This window comes from Epinephelus lanceolatus, chromosome 14 (assembly GCF_041903045.1).
Source record: "Epinephelus lanceolatus isolate andai-2023 chromosome 14, ASM4190304v1, whole genome shotgun sequence".
Lineage (NCBI taxonomy): Eukaryota > Metazoa > Chordata > Actinopteri > Perciformes > Serranidae > Epinephelus > Epinephelus lanceolatus.
In genome coordinates this window covers 24,445,580-24,466,850 of record NC_135747.1, presented here as the reverse complement: position 1 = coordinate 24,466,850, position 21,271 = coordinate 24,445,580, and the positions used below count along the sequence as shown (strand labels likewise).

The 21,271-nt window shown below is 40.4% G+C and overlaps 1 protein-coding gene across 5 annotated transcripts in view; it reads right to left on the bottom strand.

The window, feature by feature from the left end:
• Positions 1–20,264, bottom strand: part of osbpl6 (oxysterol binding protein-like 6) — a 63,667-nt gene extending 43,403 nt beyond the window's left edge. For all 5 annotated transcript variants that reach the window (XM_033617542.2, XM_078174511.1, XM_033617544.2 and 2 more), the window contains exons 1-2: positions 19,986–20,264; positions 4,793–5,038 (exon numbers count right to left, since the gene is read on the bottom strand). In XM_033617542.2, coding sequence (XP_033473433.1) covers positions 4,793–4,939 — 147 coding nt within the window. In that variant the 5' untranslated portion in view covers positions 4,940–5,038; positions 19,986–20,264. The remainder of the gene's footprint in view (positions 1–4,792; positions 5,039–19,985) is intronic.
• Positions 20,265–21,271: the final 1,007 nt, after the last annotated feature.

Genomic DNA, 21,271 nt, shown 5'->3' with positions numbered 1-21,271 from the left:
TTGATCAGTTTACATTGTGCCCCTAAAGTTCTTTGTGCGCTCCTTACTTTTTCAACTTAGGAGCACATGTGCTCCTTAGGAAAAAAGTTAGCGTCAAGCCCTGCAGCGTGATGATTAGAGGAGAAACGGCAGAGCATAAAGGTCCAGGTGGAAAAAAACAACTCAATCATTTAGGATTTTGCTAAAAAAAAAAAAGAAAAAAAAGAAACGGAGTGAAAGTGGGTAGGGAGAGCGTATAGGGGCTGGTTTGGGAAAGGCCCACAGAGAGAGGGGCAAGGAGCGGCTATTTGAATCAATGTGCTGCTCACAAACGAGAAACAGCGACACGGACGATGGAAGCACAACACGTAGACTGTGGACGTATGTGTTGCGGTTCGTCAATGATAATCAGAATCTTTTATTAGGTTTCTATTGTGGTTGCAAAGGCAGACATAACCTCTTTTTGAATTTTGAACACGCCATCCAACATGGAGTGATAACAACTGATGCCTGACCTGATAAAACACGGGTGAGGGTGGTGTGGGTGGAGGGCAACTTAACAAACTAAACCCTTCTAAACCTTTACTAGGCTGTATGTTACATTATGGAGGCTGAAGAAATATCCCCTCTGTTTTACTGTGACTTTAAAGTCAGTGTCTCCCTACATTGTACTTAGAAAGATGCAGGAGACACATGCCGGTTCTTTCGTTGAACATTTTTATGTTTATGAACTTAAACCCTGAGACAACTGAATTGAACACAAAACGATCTGTAACTCTTTGTTTCTGAACAATGCACCTGCCTCTGCAGTTGATACATCATGTGTCTGGATCGCCCAAAGGTGCACTGCTGCATCACTCAGCGAACACTGCCACATCATAACACAAAACAGCTGCAACAATCAGGAACTAATTCCCAATTAAATTCATGATGTGCTGCTGATTCCTTTAATATGCCGCTGACTATCTTGAGGTCTTGTTCAAGCAGGTGTGCAGAATTTAAGGGAGCCTACTTCACAAAGACGTTGCTATCTTAGCGGCTGCGTCTATGTGTTGTACCTGACTTCATTAAAGACATTAGAAGAGATGAATAAGAACAGAAGTGTTTGTAGATAACCCTGCCCTCAGATTTTCCTGGCTTTTAGATTATAGAGCATCTAGGAAATGAAATGCCAAGCTCTTTCACTCATGAAGGCCCTGTTATCAAAAGCAAGAAGTGATATAAAAGAAAAAGAACAAAGAACAGAAGGGTTAACTGTCTTCCTCATCGAGCAGCAGGCCTTCCACTGCGCGCTTCAAAAAGGCCCCTTTTCTCAAACAACTCCGTTTTCTCCTCAGAGAGCCTTCTCCTGCGGACACATGCTGGGCTCCCACACAGCATACCAGAGTGTGCCACATGTTCAGTGGAGCACCAAGCCTCCGCCTGTCCCTCATGAAATATTCATAGCCTAGCGCCGACGGAAAAGCTGTGATGTCATAGATTCGAGTTTCGGTGTCCGGTTTCTGCGCGGCCACAGTGACACAGCAGCTCGGTGAGGTGAGGTGAGCGAGGGGCTTTAGATAGCTTACTGCAGGGGTTAAGTTGAAGCGCTTGTCCTGTGAACTGTGAAATAAGAGTGTATCTCATTGTTTGTCATGACTCAGCAAGGTTTTTACTTACTAACCAGGGAATTAGTGCTGCTCTGTCTTAGCTGATTAGTCATCTAATCAGTAGATAAAGGTTTGTAGGGTTCATCATCAATTAGTCTTTTTTCCAAAGGCCTTTTAACGGTAAATAAACTATTACTCATTAGTCTTTATCAGAGATTGTTCTGTACGCCTGATTTAACACACTTAGCTCATTATTTAGTTGAAATAGTTCTGTAACTATTAAACTGGACAGACACTAATCTGATTAAAACAGATTTTAACCCTGAATTAACAGAACCTGGATGAATTTCTTCCAGATCAGATGTTGTTCAGTTTGAGGGTGGTAACAACATCTAATTAGTTGCTCAAACGATCAATAATCTAGCTGTTAGATGATTGGATGGATCTCTGGCATGCAGTATCGGAGTACTATCGCTGTGACTACTGTAGTCTCCACTGAGTCTTCCCTGTGATGGAAATAAAACTGAACTTCACTGCAGAACTGGCAGAAGATATCGTCTGCATCTTCTCAGCCTTCTGTCGATATTTGTCATTTTCCTCCTGCTTTAAGTCAATATTAGAAATGCATGATGTGATGTTGCCTTTCTGTTTTCATCAGCAATTTTGAGGATGCAGTCATCTTGTTTGATTAAACTTCATTAGAACTGTCAATAGACAAAACCATGTTTATGATCAGTGTGAGGCTACGTCGGGACCGGTGAATGGATCTGTACAGTGTGACCACAGAGGTCGAATGACCATGCAGACAGGCAGATTAAAACTTGATACGACAATGTCATGACTCGACAGTAACGTTTGCCAGATTGCCATTGACAAACATTTTGAGAAACTGGCAACCAATTCATAGCCATAGGCTGCCATTAGTGGAAACCACTTTAAAACATATAAACTGGAATCACTGCTTCGTGATTGTATGCCTCCGCCAACCAGTCAAGTTGCAGTTTACATCCATGTCTGTCCAGTCTCATATAATATATTTAGTGTGGACTTTGAAGGAATTCAGTAAAAGGTATTAAGTATTTTTTGTGGCCTTACACACATCTTCAAACCAGCAGCACAGAAGATCAATACAGTCAGGACAGTTTCAAGGTGGACACCCAAGATTAGTGTCACCAATTCATACCATACAATACTGTAGCCCCGTTTCAACCAAGCAGTACGGTACGGTCCAGTTCAATTAACTTTTTTCCTGTTTCCACTGTGAAAAGTTGTGGATGGTACCAATGGAACTGTTCCCTACTGTCCCCATTTTTGGTCCCCCCGCTGTTGGGGTACCTAGCACACAGATCTGGTACTAAAAGGTGGAGCTGTGAACACTGCAGTCTGTTGATTGGTAAATAGCAGATGGTCACTCTGCTCAGGGCTGAGTTGTGGCTGGTTTTGAGGCTCATGTAACCACTGTTCATACTGTGGAGAGTTTTACATATAATAGTAAAGTGTAACTATGAAATTAAAGGATGTTTTGCTGCCTCTCACAGCAGCTGTAGTCTGAGAAAAAACAACTTAATTCACTGGGCAGACTGCCGGCGACTTTTAAGGTGCAACGTTAACTTGTAATGTTACTCAATGCATGAGTTGACGACATGAATCCATCAGCACACCTTAAATTTCACTGTGACAACTGTGACCATTACTTTAGTTTTTATATGACATACTCTTTTAGAAATGAGTGGATCTTCAAGCGTTCATATATATTAATTTCCACCAGCTTATGTGAACTGAATGCATTCTAATCCTCACTTGGAGAAAAAGTTGTTGCCGTTGGCTCACACAACACTAAATCCCCGAGCTTGCCTTTCCATGCACAAACCCGCTATTTCTAAATATCCCATTGAGAGAGACTCTCACTGCAGTCTTATTTTGTTCTGAAAATGTTAGCATGCAACCCTGTTCTGTGGACAATAAATGAGGTGCAGACTTCCCTATGCGTCACTGGTAATAGGGAAATACAGTGAGTGACAACAACACCACCCACATTTAAGAGTACTGTTTGCGGTGGAAACGCTAGGGTCTAGGTGCTATGTCTGAAGGGCTACACTTTATTGTGCCAGTAGGCACAATTCAAAGGTCACAGTGAGGTCACAACGACCTTTGACCACCAAATTCTTATCAGTTCATTGTTGAGTGCACATGGATGTTTGTACCAAATTTGAAGAAATTCCCTCAAGGCATTTCTGAGATATCACTTTAACGAGAATGGGATGGACAACCCAAAAGCATAATGCCTCAGGCCACAGCTGTCTCTGGAGCAGAGGCATGAAAACAGGGACAGCAAAGAGCAAAATTTGTAACCCCAATTAAATAAATTTTTGTTGCGTTAGTGACATTTGAATATTGCTGTTACAGTCAGAACTGGAGCTAGACAATGCTGCATGTCACAATACTGCATGTGCGTCGGTGCATTTACTCGCATACACTCATGGCGAATCAAATTAAATTGCTTGACTGTGAGGTGAAAAGTTCAACTAAAATGTCAACATCACAAACGGATGTGCAAATTGATTCAGCTGACAAAGACCTGTCAGATAAAACACAGACTATAGAGAATTTGTTCGCCTCTTAATATTCTTGTATGTCACATTTTCATTATTAGGCAGAAGTATAACTGCAGAGTATCTTCAAATACAAAATATAAGGTGACTAAAAATAGAAACAATACTTTCAGTTTCAGCAAACAGAAGCTGATGCCTGGTTGCCAGCCTGACGACCACTGTTTAAAGTTACTGTAGAGCCCTGAATGTACAAGATTGATGAAAACGCAAAAATGCACAGTGTCTGTCCAACTTTAGTAAACGAAGAAAGTTGAGGACAGCCCTATAAGGAAAACTATTTCTGCGCATATGAAAACATCTGCAGAGATAATTTGGGTTAGCTGATTTTTTAAAAACTGACAGACATAACATAATGACTGTTTTTGTTTCACGCGCTAAAACTGATGAATTAATATTTTATCTTTTACTAATTCCTGGCAGGTCCCTTCTATCTGCCTGTTTTCTACTGCATAAACTGTCTCACAAGAGGACAGCACTGACAGCAGCAACATAAAATAATTTAAATTAATTCACTCCTCCCTATATCACCTCTGCTCAAGTTACATTAATTCAAAGTCCTCCTGTCTCTACAGACTATTTCTATATGGATCCCTACAGTAGTCTGGCAATTACCTGCCGGCTGTCGCGCTGGGAAGAAGACGATGAGGAGGCGCTCTTGTGAACTGGTGTGGAGGTCTTGATGCCTGGCGTGGAGCCCCTGTCCTCAGAGCTCATGGTGCGGCCGTGGGGGCCTCGCTGGTAGTGTTGGTGTTGAGACATGATGGGCTCCAGTTGGCTCCGTGGACCTCCCTCAGCACTGGGCCCTGCAGATCAAGAGCATCCTCTGACACTTCCTCACACTCACTGCTTTCTGTTCATCTGAAAATAGAGATCAGAAAAAAGTCAGGAAGTTATGCTATATCACACCTACTTCGCCTTCCTCATTCTACAGCAGTCAGTGCTGCTGTTTATACAAAAACACAGAGCCACTGTCATTCATCAAACATCGCATAGTCTAGTTTACTCCTTGAAGAAATAAGCGTCTGGGCCTCTCCTAGGCTTTCAGAACTATCCTCCATCAATTTCAATATGTTAATCTGACTCTCAGATGCTCAGTCGAGAAGCCCTGGGCTATTCTTTTAAGATTCTCCTCATTACATGTGCATTACTGGATAAGCCTTACATTATGTTTTCTGTGAGACTAGTGCAGGATATCTTGAGAAGCTGAAGCCAAAGACACTGTTGCATTTTGATTGACAAATCGAGTAATTGGCGAATTGTTTCACCTCTAACCTACAAATAATGACTTGAGCCTCTAACTGCATGCTGTCTACTTATTTCAGTTAAAGGAATATTATGCAGGATTTTCCTGGTAAACAATGTATATAACCATAACCAAAGTAACTCCTCTCTCATACTGCAGAGCAGCAGCTCAATGAAAGGGTCTGAAAGTATGGAGCTGCTCATAGGACATTCGGGATGCTAAACCCAAATGAAGCATTCTGCAGTCACTCCCTTTTTAGAACTAATTCCTCCACCGGAAGCAGTTTTGCTTTAGTCATGCTTGTTGTTGCTGTGCGTAATGGTCTGATGTCATTATGTCAATAACTTGGAATATTACTGTAATCACAATGAGGTACGCATTATGATGCCAGTTGATAAAACAAATCTTTGTAATGTCTTTTTTGTCATAAAATAGACCAAAATACTTTTGGGAGGTACACTTTTGGGTATGTTACCTTAACGCAACACTGTACCATAATGGTTAGCAATAAAAGAACAGGGTTATTATTTAAAATTTATGGAGTACTCCTGGAAAATATTCAAAAACATTTGAGTTTAAAATTCATGCCATTTGAAATTGAAAAAAAAAAAAAAAACAATAAAAATGATCTCTTTTCCTGAGTTTGTATGTCTGAAAGTTACTTCAGACAACACTGTGGAACAGCCCATATAGGAATGAACATGTAAGTATATTTCAGCAAACTTTACAAACTGAACTATTATAACCATCTTCAAAACAAGATAGTGAGTTACATTTCAGTGTTTGATAATTCATTTTGCATTTAAATGCCTGTTTTCAGGCTCCTGGTGTGTGTCTTTCCTGACAAACTGCGTGACGCAATTATTTGATGTGTTGCTGCTGGGCTGTTAGCAGCTTGTTGTCTTCCAAACTTTTAAATTCTGATTCATCCTCACTAACATCAACTGGGAGCACTAATTTTACCCTCTTCTTCTTTGAAGAGTCATAGAATAATATTGCATTCATTCTGTAAATGGAGGAAAAATGTGTGTAATGCCAAGTACACTACACAGTGTCAAAGCCTGAACTTTACTGTAACTTATGTAAGTTAAACTTATCTAAGTTAATTTGTCGAGATTAAAAAAGATATTACAATTGTCTACTACTTGTCAAACACAGCACATTAAACAATTACGAATAAAATGAACTCATCTATTATTGTGAGTCCAATTTTTTTTTTTTTTAAGATATTTTTTGGGGGCATTTTTAAGCCTTTAATCAATAGGACAGACAAGTGTGAAAGGGGGAGAGAGAGAGGGAGTGACATGCAGCAAAGGGCCACAGGCCGGAGTCGAACCCGGGCCGCTGCGGCAACAGCCTTGTACATGGGGCACCTGCTCTACCACTAAGCCACCGACGCCCCCAATTTTTCCAGGTTAAAAAATGACAGAAAATAAATTTTCAGACCATTTTTGTGGAGAGAGTTGAGAGGACGGCACCGAAAAAGGGACTCAACATGGCCTCCTGGGTGTCATGATGCAATATTAACAGTGTTATTGGTTTCCTTAGGGTCCTGGCTCTTTTTGTAAGTATTGCAACATAATGGAGGATGTACTGTGTGAGTGTAAACAGCCAAAATGGGTATGTCACCTTGAGGCAATGAAGTACCATAGAGGATTAAAAAAAAAAAAAAGATTAAAAATGAAACTTGTATTATCATGAACAATATGATATGACAGCGCTCTAATGTTGGGGCCTCGCTGTTATGAAATGATCATTGCTTGTAGCCCTACATATTTGTAAAGGCAATGAACTGTTTACAATGGGGCAGATCACTGTATCAATTTGGTTGTAGTCACAGCATCATCAGAGGACTGAGATCACGCCACAGGACTTTGTAACATAAATCCTTATCTAATTACAACTCTGATAATGATGGCCATTAGATGAGGATACACATCATATCAAAAAGCATCTACAGCTCTATTATATTTTCACAAACCAGTGATAACTAGCTTATACAAGCTTATACACACAAACCAAAGCTCTAACAGTGTCAGTATCATTTGGATTTAAACTATAAAACCTCAGACATTGTATGTGTTTTTTATATATTTTTAATAATGACACTAGATTCAAAATATCTAGTTAGTTTCATGTTCAGATGATAACAGAGATGCTCGTTTTTGTCGATAGTTATGGCACTGTGTTACTCCACGCTGACACCCATAACACCGCCTGCAGTGGTGCTGTGTAATTGTCTAAGCTCTCAGGAGGTCCCAGGACTGATAAAACATACATCGATTGCGAGACGGTGGAAAACAAACAGATAAACAAACCCTGTTTAATTTAGAAACTGAGACACTTGTTGAGACGCTGAGGATGTTATTGGGTCTTTACAAAGACAAATAGCACAATAATTTTGATTAAATACCTCACTGTTGATCATGTGACTTTTGGAGATAAACTCAGAAGATCTAGTATTTTCAAACAAGGAGAGGTTGAATAAAAAACATATGAGTAATGTTGATATGATAAACAAAAAGTAAGAGGTGGTCATTGTGTATTTTCACAATGAACAGCAGCTCCACAATAAATCTTGTACGGAGGGGAGCAGTGTTGTACTGGAGTAGTTTATTAAGACCTGAACTTGATGGCAGGACAACCTGAATTTTCATCTTGTGTAGTTACTCTAAAATACAATGTTTTCTGAAGCAAAACTGATTAATCAAATAGCTGATCAACAGAAAATTAATCCATCAACTATTCTAATAACTGATTGATAATTTACATCATTGTTTAGGCCATTACACTAAACATACATGGGTTCTAGCTTCTCAATGTCATAATTTTTTGTAATAGTAAACTGAATATCTTTGGGGTTTGAAACTACTGCAATTAGATGACATTAGCTTAGGTTTTAGGAAATTATGAAGGATATTTTTATCATTTCCTGACATTTTATATTGATCACGATATTTAGAAAGTAATACTTAGATGCAGTCCTGGCTAAGTCTCACAGTGACACAAAACTGTAATTCAGTCATGAACACTTAAATCAAAGAAAACCTTATTTCCATTTGCAGTATTATATTTGGTGGTATGGCTCTGTTCTGGGGCCTCTCTGCTTTTCCTTGAGCCTACACAGAAAGCCTATGTGGAAAGCCTAAGACAGAAAGAGCACACCTCTCTGCCCTTCCATGTGCAGATGAGGAAAGCTTGAAGCAGAGAGAGCACACCTCTCTGACCTTCCACGTGCAGACAAGAAAAGCCTGATTCAGAGAGCACACTCCCCTGCCCTTCCATGTGCCTACATGGAAAGCCTAAGGCAGGGAGAGTAGCAACAAAGACCCCTCGGGAACACAACAGAGCCAGCATCAATGACAAACAGAAATGACATTGTTAAATCAGACACAGCATGAAAAGGAGGAGCTGGGGTGGAGGTGGGTTGCAAAGCAGCTTGCAGAGGAAGCAGCAACAGTAGGCAGGCCAGAGCAGTTTAAATAGGGTGCCCTGAATCAGATTTCCCAATTGGTTGCATAGAAAGGAATCATGTGATCTATCAGCTGACTCCCTTCCATCAATCAGCTGCTCCATCAGTTGATTGGGCTGTTTGAGATCAGCTGATGTAGCCAGGATGTGAGCTGAGCTTGACATCGTGTCCTGAGCTAACGCTATGCTCAATTTATAATGCTAAACTGTCCGCATACTGGAAGTTTTAAATAATGTTTTGAGATTTTATTACATATTGTTATTACATATTATTATAATTATTATTAGGGCAACTAGATGACACCAAAGACAATATCTAAAAGACTGAAAAAGAAAACTGTGTGGCAGTGCAGGACTGCATATTGCACCAGAGACTGTTTGTGTTCACAGGCATTGTATAGAGGCTATAACCCTGGAGCACCCTGTGGTTTTAACGACAGGATGTGTCTGTTAGATTCTCCCATTTAAAAGGGAAACTCCCCAAGTCCACTGTGCAGCTCTGCACACTTAACAGCATCCACTCTCACATGCAACTGTGCAGTATCCTCACACAGTGTAATCTATAATTTAGATCCTTTAACAACGTCATCATCCCTGCCCTGTCTTAAGCCAACTAGGATCTAAGCTACTGTAAGACAAGGCGCTAAGTCCATTCAGATAGAGTACTCCACTTAGCCTATTTAATAGATCCACTCTCCTTGACCTAATAAGGAAGCAGAAGGAAGGAGTACTTTCACTGTGCACTTTACCATTTTAATACATGGTTCAATCTAGTTTGAAAGCTTGAACTTCCTTTCAGTGACATTGAAGGTAAATTAAAGACATAAACAGTCGTCTATCAGCACGTGGAACGGATGGAAAGATGCCAAACAGATATAAATCTGCTGTGAATGAAAGTGAAAACTTGTAACCAAGACTGTTGGCTTTTGCTCATCACTTTCACCATGAAGTGTACACTGTGCATGCATTAAAACTGAATCAAGACACTTCCATTACTTAGTGTAGGACTGCAACTAACAATGATTTTTGTTATTGATCAATCTGCAGATTATTTCTTTCGACGAATCAGTTAATCACTTGATCTGAAACATTAGAAAAAACAGGAAAAATACCCTTGTAATATCCAATAGCCAAAGGTGATGTCACCAAGTTTCTTGATTTGCCAACAGACCAGTTCAAATTTATAGTTCAAATTTATATTTTTGCTCGAAAAATGACTCTATTCGCCAATTGTCAATTGGTCTCTTATTGTTTGCCCCGTAACTCCTCATGTAAAGGCTTACTTTTGTAGTCTAAACCAGTAGTGCCAAATGCCAGCCACAGTAAACATTTGATGCACAAGGAAATGTAAGAGCAGGATTCTTAAATTTAAGGACACCAATGACTTGGTGTCTGTTTGACTCCTGTTTAGGTGGACAGCAGCGGTGCTCCACATAAAGCCAGGTATCGTGTTGGGGAACGTCCGATCAGAGCTTGATTAGTCATGAGCTTAATCTTCTAAATCCAGTCACCATGATTATGGTCCTGTAAGCAGGAGGACAAGGCAGGCGCTGCCATGTGGACACTACAACAACACTTCTTAAGCACCTGGTCAAGACCTCAGGAACAGAGTCAAACCAAACACTGCCGACCTCACAATGTTTTGGTTGTTAAATGATGACATGTGTGTTATTATGTGGATAACATTATTATTATTATGTGAAGTTTTTCTTAATGCTATTATCCCTGCCAATATATGTTTTTATTATTGCCATTAATGTTATTTTATTTATATTTATTTAGCTATTTGGTTTTCTTTCTTGCTGTTTTCCTTTCTTGAACTGATGCTTTTTCATTTATCCTTGAACACTGTGTTGTACTTTTGTAGTCCTTGGTTTGACAAACACCTCAATGGCCATTCATTCTTGTGAAGACCTGGGGCCGGTTGCACAAAACACCTTAAGTTAAGATTTTCCTTAAAGTCCTAGTTAAGGTTTCCCTCAAAATAAAACTGCTTGCACAAAACACCCTTAAGTCTTCTACTTAAGGCTTCCTCAAAATGTTCACTCAAGTACTTCTGGTTTTCTCCTTGTCTTGATCTTATACTTAAGGAATCCCTGGACCATTGCACAAAAAAACCTTTGCAACCAAAGCAAGGCAAAAAAAAAAAAATCTTAAGGTACCTCTGACTCTGTCTTAACTGTAACATGACTGAATTTATGGTGATAAATGAAAAAAAAAAAAAAAAAAAAAAAAAACTCTGCAGATTTGACTGAAATAATTTTCGTTCCAATTATTTCCTACAATCGTTTTCTGGTGTTTGGAGATGACATTTACTTTGTAGGATGTGCGTTCTATGAGTGTATTCCTCCAGAAGTGTTATCTTCTTATCTTCTGCCATTTTTTTCACTATCTAACTATAAGCAAACTTTGTAAGACAATAAGTAATCACAAGCGTGAGTCCAAGAAACAAACAATCTCCATGGAAACTTTTACCACTGTAAAATCTCTTTGAGTAAGTGAGTTAACATTTTTCCTTAACTAAGGAAACCTTTTAAGGAATTCTGTGCAACTGTGTAAGTCCCTCAGCTGAGGAGAAATTAAGCCTTAAGTGTCATACTTAAGGAAAAATCCTACGCTGTTTTGTGCAACCGGTCCCTGGACTTAAGGGGACAAGCAGGGTTGGTTTGCAGGGCTGGGTGAGGTGAGGTGTCATGGTGTGGGGTGGGAGGATAATACTGCAGTGCTGCCCTATGCTTGTATACATTTTAATGTCAATATATGCTTAAGCAAATGTACAGTGGATATACTGAAATTCAAAATCAGCAAAAAAAGGTGAAATTACAGACTTTTCTATTCTGCATTGTTTTTTTTAAATACTTGCTTCTTTTTTTTATTGCTGTTGCATAATACCTCTACTAATTGATGTTTTTAGTTATGTTTAGTGATGGATGAGTCTGTGTTGATGTGTCTGCTTTTGCTATGCTGCAAGCAAGATTACCCATGTGGAACAATGAGGACAAAAAGGAGCTCATGGGGAGCTGTTTTGAGTCACTTCACATTCTAAAATAATCTTGTATGATGCTATATGCCAGGGGTGTCAAACAGAAGGCCCACAGGCTAGAACCGGCCCAATAAAAGGTCCAATCCGACCCACTGGATGACAATGCACACTTAATAATATCACACTTGTGAAGAGGTGTCAGGTTTCAGGAGCAAGTTAAACAGTGAGTAGCCTACTTCATGTAAAATGCTGCTTCTGAGGCTTTTCACCTCGACCAGAATACAGCTATCTGACAAAAAAGAACACTTGTGATGTTCATATTTAAAGACAGTCATCATTGTGTGAAATATTGTCAATCAGCAGCTTCAGTACAAAAGAATCTGTATCAGACTTCTGTCTTAAAACAACATTGGTGGAGCCCTGCTGCTGAGGCACTGACAAAACCTTTGATTTGTAAATGGTTTGTAAGGAGTTGACGTAACCTGCTTTCTCAACAGCTGCCACTTTAGCGTGATGTCAGCAATACAACACTGGAAAGGAGATGTATGCAACAGTGCACATGTAATGACAGTGACTGGCAGAGTGACTGAATGTGGGGAAAAAAAGAGACATAGTTTTGGAATCGCATTTATTTTTCCTAAAATATCTCAGGCTGTTCACCATCTGTTTTATAAATGGATGAATGTTGTAAGAATGTAAGAATGTGTGTCTTTACACTCTTAGAAAAGTTTGGAGGTGTTGTTATTTATAGGATATTATGCAATGGTTTTACTTGTCCAGCCTACTTGAGATCAAATTGGGCTGAATGTGGCCTATGAACTAAAATAAGTTGGACCTCCCTGCTTTATGCAAAAGGAAGACGGTATATACCAGAAATCCAAGCACTCAAATTCCTATCCAGAGAATAGGTTATTCAAAATATGATAAACAATGATACATGCAAAACAGCAGGCTAGAAAAAGACATGTTAGATACTGCATATGATAGTGCACTGAGATTTGTTAGAAATTGTAATGCCCTCTCTCATCACTGTACGCTTTATTCCAGGGTTGGCTGGCCATCTTTGACCTTTGTAGGCTCAGTCACTGGTATTTGAAAGCCGTACTGGGTAAACTCCCTTCGTACATCTGTATTTTGATTGAACAGTGATCCGACTGTAGCTACAGTCTGAGATCTCAAGGTGTAGTTTTGTTGTCTGTTCCTAGTGCTCAGAATGAGCTGGGAAAGAAGGTTATTCACTTGGAATAACCTTCAAAAAGAGTTGAAACTTCGTGAACTGGTCTCTGCCCAACGTTAAAGCTCCCAAAAGGACAAGGATGAGTGAATCGGATGGGTCTTGTCATTGTGCGCAGGTGTCCTAATATTTCTACATGTTACTGTGTATCTTTCATGGTTTTTATTGTGTTGTTGTTTGGCTGTCACTTTTTTGTATGCTGCTGTCTTGGCCAGGTCTCCCTTGTTAAAAAGATTGTTGATCTAAACGGAACTTACCTGGTTATATGGGTTAAATAAATAAAAATAAATAAAAACATAAATTACAAGATTATTCCATTTAAAATTCAAAATTTTAATTCAAATCAAACAGAATTTTGTGGAGTCATGCACATTACGAAAGCGATATTTTCTACTGATGTATTTTATGCCCAGACTCCTTTTCTGAAGGTCTGATTCTGAGCTTCAGATCCCCAGATGTTGTTGGGATGTTACAAGACCCTGCTGGACAAAGGGGAGCCTTCACTCACATAAAGCAACAAAGGCACTAGTGTGCAACACTGTGGGGAACGGACCCTTGAATCGACATTCTTTCAATGCCTCAAGTTGAAGTAAAATGTCACCAACTTTACCACATTCACTGTTATAACGAGGCTTACCATACCATCGCCATCAAATTTAGTTTACTCATCAGAGCAAAGCAACTACCAGATCCGACTGATCCATAGTAGAAATCTGATTACATTTTAATTGAAATAAAATGTCCTAATAATTTGAAGCAGGTGAGCAGCTAGTTTCAGAGAAAGCAGGATGAGCACTGCAATTATTGAAAACCTTTAACTGTTGGCAACACCTCTCTATCTCTGGGATCAGCCCTGGGTTAGGGTTACACCAGCTACTGAGAACGTAGGGAAGTGTGTTATTTTAAAACAAATGAGTGGTATTGCAAAATCAGTTGTGTGGACTTGAGAAACACTTTCATAAATATATGCACCAAATTCAGACTGTGTACCTTAAATGCTGATGTTTGAAGGCAAATAAAGTAATGACACATAATTACACAATACACACCTATGTATGTTGTGTCGTGATGTGATGGAATAAACGTGTACAAAATAAGAATGATTTATGTATCTGATATATATGTATATACTGTTTATCAAATAGACAAAGGGGGCTGTAAACAACACACTGCAGATTAATTTAAAAACTGCATTTCTGCAGCATGTAGCCTCTTTCTTTGTGCTGATGCATTACACACTGCAAAGATTTTTTTATGGAAATAAACCTATTGTCTGCCTAATTTCCTCACTTCCATGTGTGGCTCCATATGCATGAAATGTCTACATAAGCAGGAAAACACTTTCATTTCCCTTTCCCCATCTCTCTTGTTCACCCAAAATGCACTCTCAGCTCAATCACAAACATTAAATAAGTTCTGTCTTTTTCATTTCATGCTCCAGAAAAGCAGCAGTATTTGAAAGACGGCTTTTCCCGAAATCAAAAGTAATGACGAAAACTGTCAGAGATATTTTTGGGAGGAGAAAATAATCTTACCTCTGACCAGTGCTATCAGCGGATTGTATACTATGAAATGAATTTCGAGCTTAATTGATAGATTCAAGGCCAAGAGTTCAAACGAGGTTCATTAAACTAGACTCTGCCAGCTGAGTAAACAACTCTAATGACTGGGCGTAAACAGGAAGAACGCTTCATTGGTGACTATTCTACAGTAGCAGCATATTTGCAACCTATACCCAGTTAAGAGTATCCATTATTACTGGGACATAAAAGGAGACTTCCTGTTTTGTAGAACTCCACTGAGGGCATTAAGAAGAGACGTTTTTGTTAAGTGTTCACTTCACTGAAAATCATATGGTTGTAGTCACTGAGACCTGATGGAGCCGCTTAGAGCTGCAATCATTAGTAGATGAAGCAATTAGTTGCCTGACAGAAAATTAATTGGCAATTTTGATAATTGATGAATTGTTTCAAACATTTTTCTAGTAAAAAATGTCTAAACTGTGCTGGTTCCAATGTCTAAATGTGAAGATTTAATGCTTTATCATGGAGGATTGAGTCCTTAATGCCAGAAATGAGTTAGCATTTTTTACACCTCTGGTTCCCTCGTCTCAAAGTCAGTGGGTTTTTGGTAAGATGCCTAAAATAAAGACTGTGGTTAACACAGGCTTTAAGCTACAGTTGGTAACACTTTTGAAAATTAATGTGTCATATTTCCTGAAATTGTAGCTATCTTCTAAAAGAACTACATAAGATGAATAATTTTTGACAAAAATCATGTCCCTCCTCCTTATCTGCTTCTAAAGGCAACTGCTAGCGCACCGAAAACAACCAATCCGACCAGCTTTCTCATTTTACAGCTAAACAGTACACTAAAAAAGGAGGTTGCTAACAAGAGGTTAAATGAGTCTACAGAGCGTCATCACACTGAACACAGCTTTACAGCCTCATTATGGTGTCGATGATGAAGTCATGCGGCCATGGTGTGCTTTGCTTCCAGCCTGACATTATCTTTTTATGCCTGGTGATGGCATTTCTGGTTCGAATATCATGCCAGGGAGCTTATTTTTTCAATAATCCAAAATCCCATAGGCTTTTGGAGAAGGAAACCAGGACGATGTTAACTACCAGATTAGCCTATAAAAAAATGTCATCCCTGCACCACTGTATATGATATTAAACTGAATATATTTGGGATTTTGAATGATGTCGAATAACACAGGAAATATGAAAACATCACCTTGAGCTGTGGGAAATGATAATGGGCATTTTCCAATATTTTCCTATAAAGAATAATTGTTATTTGCAGCCCTGGAGTACATCCAATCATTATTTAGTCCATGCTCTGGTAGACTGATGTTGCAGGTAAGTAAATAGAAATGTCCATGTCTCCTTGCTTCAGAGCATCAACTGAATAAATTAAAAGCTTTGTAGTTTTGTTGCATACCACTGAAATGCAATAAATGTAAGTGGTATATCCGTGGTCCCGTGAGGGTTTTATGTAGGAATATGATTATCAGAGTGAGCTAGGTTAATCTGTATTTTGCCAACAGGTATGTGCGAGTATAAAGTAAAATAATAGGTTCAGTGGTAGGTCAGAAATGTGGACTTTGATGCAGAAGAGCTTGACTCATTTTGACAAAAAAGTAATGAAACAACAGAGATTAGATTAAATGTTTGTGGCAATTAAGACCTTTAAAATTCAGATTTAAGACTATCTAATGACCTTTGAGGCCTAATAATTTAAAATTTGAATTTAAGGCCTTTTAAGGACCCGCAGACCCCCAGCTTTATGAAGTCTGAGCAGAGTGGCATAGAGACAACCACCAGCTTCAGGTTCACTCACCTGCAATAACAACAATCTGCTCTCCTGAACTGTCTGTGAAAAACACGCTAACTTCCTATAGGCTCCAGGGCTTTTCCAGCAAAATATGTGCTGTAACCTTAGGGGTGCTGGCGTCGAGTGAGAAATCAAATTTCTCCCGCTGGGATCAATAGAGTATCACGAATAAAGCAGTGACTATCATCTGTCCTGACGTGGGTCAAGCCAGGGAGAGCAACACAGAGTTGTCTGGAGAGAGGTTTAGACCAGAGGGCCGCAGTAATCCCACTATCTGTGTGCCCTGTTCTGTGAGATCTGACAGGGATGAAGAAAAAAAACTTAAGATTCAGACACCCAATATGTCAAGGAGAACTACAAGACTCAACCAAACCAATGAAAAACAGTAACAAGAAACCAATGGAAGATCACTTTCTACTGCTGCTGGTGCATGTAATGCCACACAAATGTTAATGACATCACTCATGAACATGTAATACGATGAAGCAAGATGGTAACTGTGTCTTAATAGGGGTGCGAAGACATAATGTTTGTGTTGTCACCACATCCAAGCTACCCACAATATCACATTATCGACGAGCTCTCTACAGGGAACCAAGTTTGCTGATCTCCCCTCTCTGTTGCATAATTAAAGTAGCCAACAAAAGCAGACTCATGTCCCAAGATTATATTACAGGGTCCACGAGGACAACCATTGTCTGAATTTACAACTGGCTAATAATGCATATCGATCAGCACAGCAATGTTTTGACCATTAACCTGGGTGTGCAATGGCAGGTGAGAAGGATGTAGATCTTGTGTGACATCTGGAAGCAGTAAGCAGCACACTCCTTTAGAGTAGACCTGTCTTATTCTCCAAAAAAAAGACAACACTAACTGGACAGAGCCAGTTTATCCTGCACTGCACACATTACATCATCTAGGTAAAGCTGGGTATCACACTGCAATACTTTTTAGGTGCTGACTGGCTTGTGCCCATATCAGGAACTGTGGAGAAGTGAAAGCTGGCTCTGAGTTCTTGTTCACATCCTGTCAGTCGCTGCCTGGTGTACACCATGATCTGTTAACGTCACACTATTTCTTACTTAGACAAAGCCATTCTACAGTTTTTTTGTCAAAGCAACACTGATTCATTTTAGATGTTTGGTTTACTTTGTTAAATGTAAATGAGAGTTTTGACAGAAGCTGTTTATATTCAGCAAATTAACGTATTTGAAAAGTAGTATGTTGGGACTGGAACCAAAATGTTGACAATGGTATCTAGCGCTACACTTCCAGAGAATAAAACAAGTAGGGCTGCCCCCGGCTAAGAATTTTCCTAGTCGACCAATAGTCGTCATTTAGGGCCATTAGTTGACTAGTCACCCACATGTAAACAATAATTCAATCATTTAATTATATATATATATATATATATATATATTGGGCGGGGCTACACAATGGTTTGAGTCCAAGGTCTGAGAAAGAATAGTATCAGTAACATTGTTAACACTGTGCTACATTACAGAGAAATACAAAACCGTACTAATGAACCTTTATTAATATAGGCCTATATTTTATCTACAAGTGCACGTCACACACTGAGCGAGCCGCCTGTTAATGATGCTGTTGGTAAAGCAGTAATGTTTGTGCTAAGTGGCTAATGGGCATGTAGCTACTAACATGTTTCAAATGATACGTCATGTTTGTAGTTGGTCAATGAAGATGAGTTTACATATCACCTTGGGTTCGTCCTTCACCTTCTGAAAATGATCCCACACTTTGAATTTCCTGCCCGACATGTTATTAACTAGCCTGTGGAATAACCGCAGGTACCAGCCCTGGAAATTAGAGGCCGTACACATGCTGCGTCTTTAACTGCCTGGAAAACGCGAGGTCAAGCGCTGGATGCTACTCCTGAGCCTTTGTTTGTGCCAGCTTTCAAGAGCGCGGTGGCAGGTTGCATCTGAGGTTGTTAAGCAGTCGTGTAGCCTATTTAACTGAAATCCTGAGTGCAGAGCTGATCTTCTTCCAGGCGCTGTTTATAAGTGTGTAGGCCTATCGTCCGTGGGACAGATGTAAAGCTCTGGGTAGCCCTGCACTAACATGATCAACTTTTCCGTATTTATCAGACTGAATATTTACGGAAGAAGGGAAAGATATCTGTCGGCTGTGTTTGTAACGTGACTCCTGTCTGAATGCTGAGTGTGACTACTTCCTGTGTCTGTCCTTTCAAATTAAATTCCCACATGGTCCAGTCATATAGGTTTTGATTTATTTTGACAAGGTGCAGCTCCTCATAGAGTTTCACATTTGTTTTTTGTTTTGTCCTACAACGAAGCGACCGATGAAATCTTGCCGACTAATGACCTTTCTGGTCGACTAACGTTTGGTCGACTATTTTGTGGCAGCCCTAAAAATAAGCAACAACATGACAGAGAATGAGTAAGGTTAAGTAAACCAAGCTAAACATGAGTCACAGGCCTTCAAGCCATATATTCTGGCAACTGCTTCAATCTGTAATGAACTTTGTGCTTGGATGTGTCAGCTAATTAGATGAGCAAGACGAAGCAATTACCTGATTGACTCCCTACTGTCAATATTAATAACATGTGGCAAAATAGACTGAATCTGAATCCAATATTTTGAGCATCAAAATGAGGCTGGCCTCCGCTCCGTCCCCTCTCTGTCTATAAAAGGATGAGGCACATAAAGCTCTGCAAAGATTTCATCTAAATGGGACGGGGACACCTTCAGCCGGAGTGTTCTTCAGGCCGGGGCCAAGAAATATATCAGAAAATCAATCATCACTGCTGATCAAAGCAACATCTATTCAAGAAAGTATGCCAGTGAGAAATACAAACGCATCTGGCTTTCCAGTCCCCTCTGCTGTTCTTTAATTTATGTGATTCGGGGCTATCTTAAACAACTGCAAAGTCACTGGCTGACCTTCAGTTGTAAAAAGGAGGCAGAGTGATATTGTGGAGCAATCCTGTAAGTGACAGAAGTTGGCTAACTTTCAATTAGTTGGCATCTCAACCTTGACAACATAATGAGGGGGATATAATGGATCATGAGTGGAGATGATGTCCATCAATAATAATGAGATATGTGAGGAGACAGATGTCTGATGGGACGTTTGGAGAAGCAATGGAGCCCGGTTAGAAAGGTGAAAATGTCAGTGACGCATTACGTCTACATCATCAAAGTCAGGTACAGAGTTGGGCTGCCTGGCTGCTTCATCACTCCACAACAGCATCCATGTTTGAGTGATGATGCTCCCTGTGATGATGGGACATGCATGTTTCTGCACATCTCATTCCTGTCAGACTAGCAGCAGCAGCTAGATAGTAATGTCTGCCTGGTCCTCGGCGATTCACTCGGGATGCAAATACAAAAGGATGGGATGCTGCTGGGCTCTGAGTCTGAGCACCAAAACAAAGGCTGTGCACATTAATTCGACACAGCACTGTCATGACAGGGTGGTTTCCCCAACATAAACACGACTGGCATTCAGATTGCATTCAAACAGAGGGAGACGAGCTCATTGCCTTACCACAGATGCGGTGTAATGACCATGTCTTTACAGTTCTTGGCGCAGGAAACAATTGGGGGGGTCTCCCTTCACTGGGCACACATCCCCAGCTCCTCACAGACAGACGGCGTCCATACGGGTCCACGTCGAAATATATATCTGTCTTCGTATTAAAGGTATGCTGTACGGAGGCTAGAACATTATGGAAAGTCAAAAAAGTGCTGTGCTTGCCCGTTTCCTTGAATGCGGGCTGTGATGCTCTCGGCTCGGCTCAACTGCACTCCGCTCGCTCCTCCCTGCAGCAAGATCGGCTTTGAGCGGGAAGAAATCGCAGGAGTGGATCAAACAGTGGCGGGCAGTGGGTGGGCACAAAACACGGCTATGGAGTCGGACACGGAGCAGACAACTGCATGACCCTTTACCTCCTTTTATTACGCCTAATAGATGAGTTTCCTGCTCAGAAAATAACGTAACAGTCGTAACGTCACAGAGTAACGCACGAGCTCTGAGGTCAAACATGAGGCAAGGCTGCCACCACAGGGAAACTATTTCTCATAGTAACAGTTATAAAGGATTCAGTGAGTGTTTCCTGTGTCCGTGAGTTAGCATTTCAGCACTTCCGGTTCCCTTGTTTTGAAGTCGATGGGTTTTTTTTTTTAATGGGTTTTTGATTAGATGCCTAAAATAAGGTCTGTGGTTCACACAATTTAAAGGGTGCTTTCACCACTGGTGGACATATAGACAGTGCAGTTATCGTTGGATAATTTGTAATTCGTTTGTAGTAACAATTTAAACCAAACCAAAATCCAGCGTTTTTTTTTTGTTTAAAACAAAAACAAACTGTTCTGTACTGTCCCTGTTTCTGGTCACCCCTCTGTTGGGGTACCATCCATCCATCCATCCATTTTCATCTGCTTATCCAGGGCCAGGTCACGGGGGCAGCAGGCCAAGCAAAGCACCCCAGATATCCCTCTCCCCAACGATGCTTTCCAGCTCCTCCTGGGGGACCCCAGGGCATTCCAAGGCCAGACGAGATATGTAATCCCTCTAGTGTGTTCTGGGTCTGCCCCGGGGCCTCCTACCAGTGGGATGGGCCTGGAACACCTCCAGCGGGAGGCGCCCAGGAGGCATCCTGATCAGATGCCCGAACCACCTCAACTGACCCCTTTCAACACGAAGAAGCAGCGGCTCTACTCCAAGCTGCCTCCGGATATCCGAGCTCCTTCCCCTATCTCTAAGGCTGAGCCCAGCCACCCCACGGAGGAAACTCATTTCGGCCACTTGTATCCACAATCTCATTCTTTCGG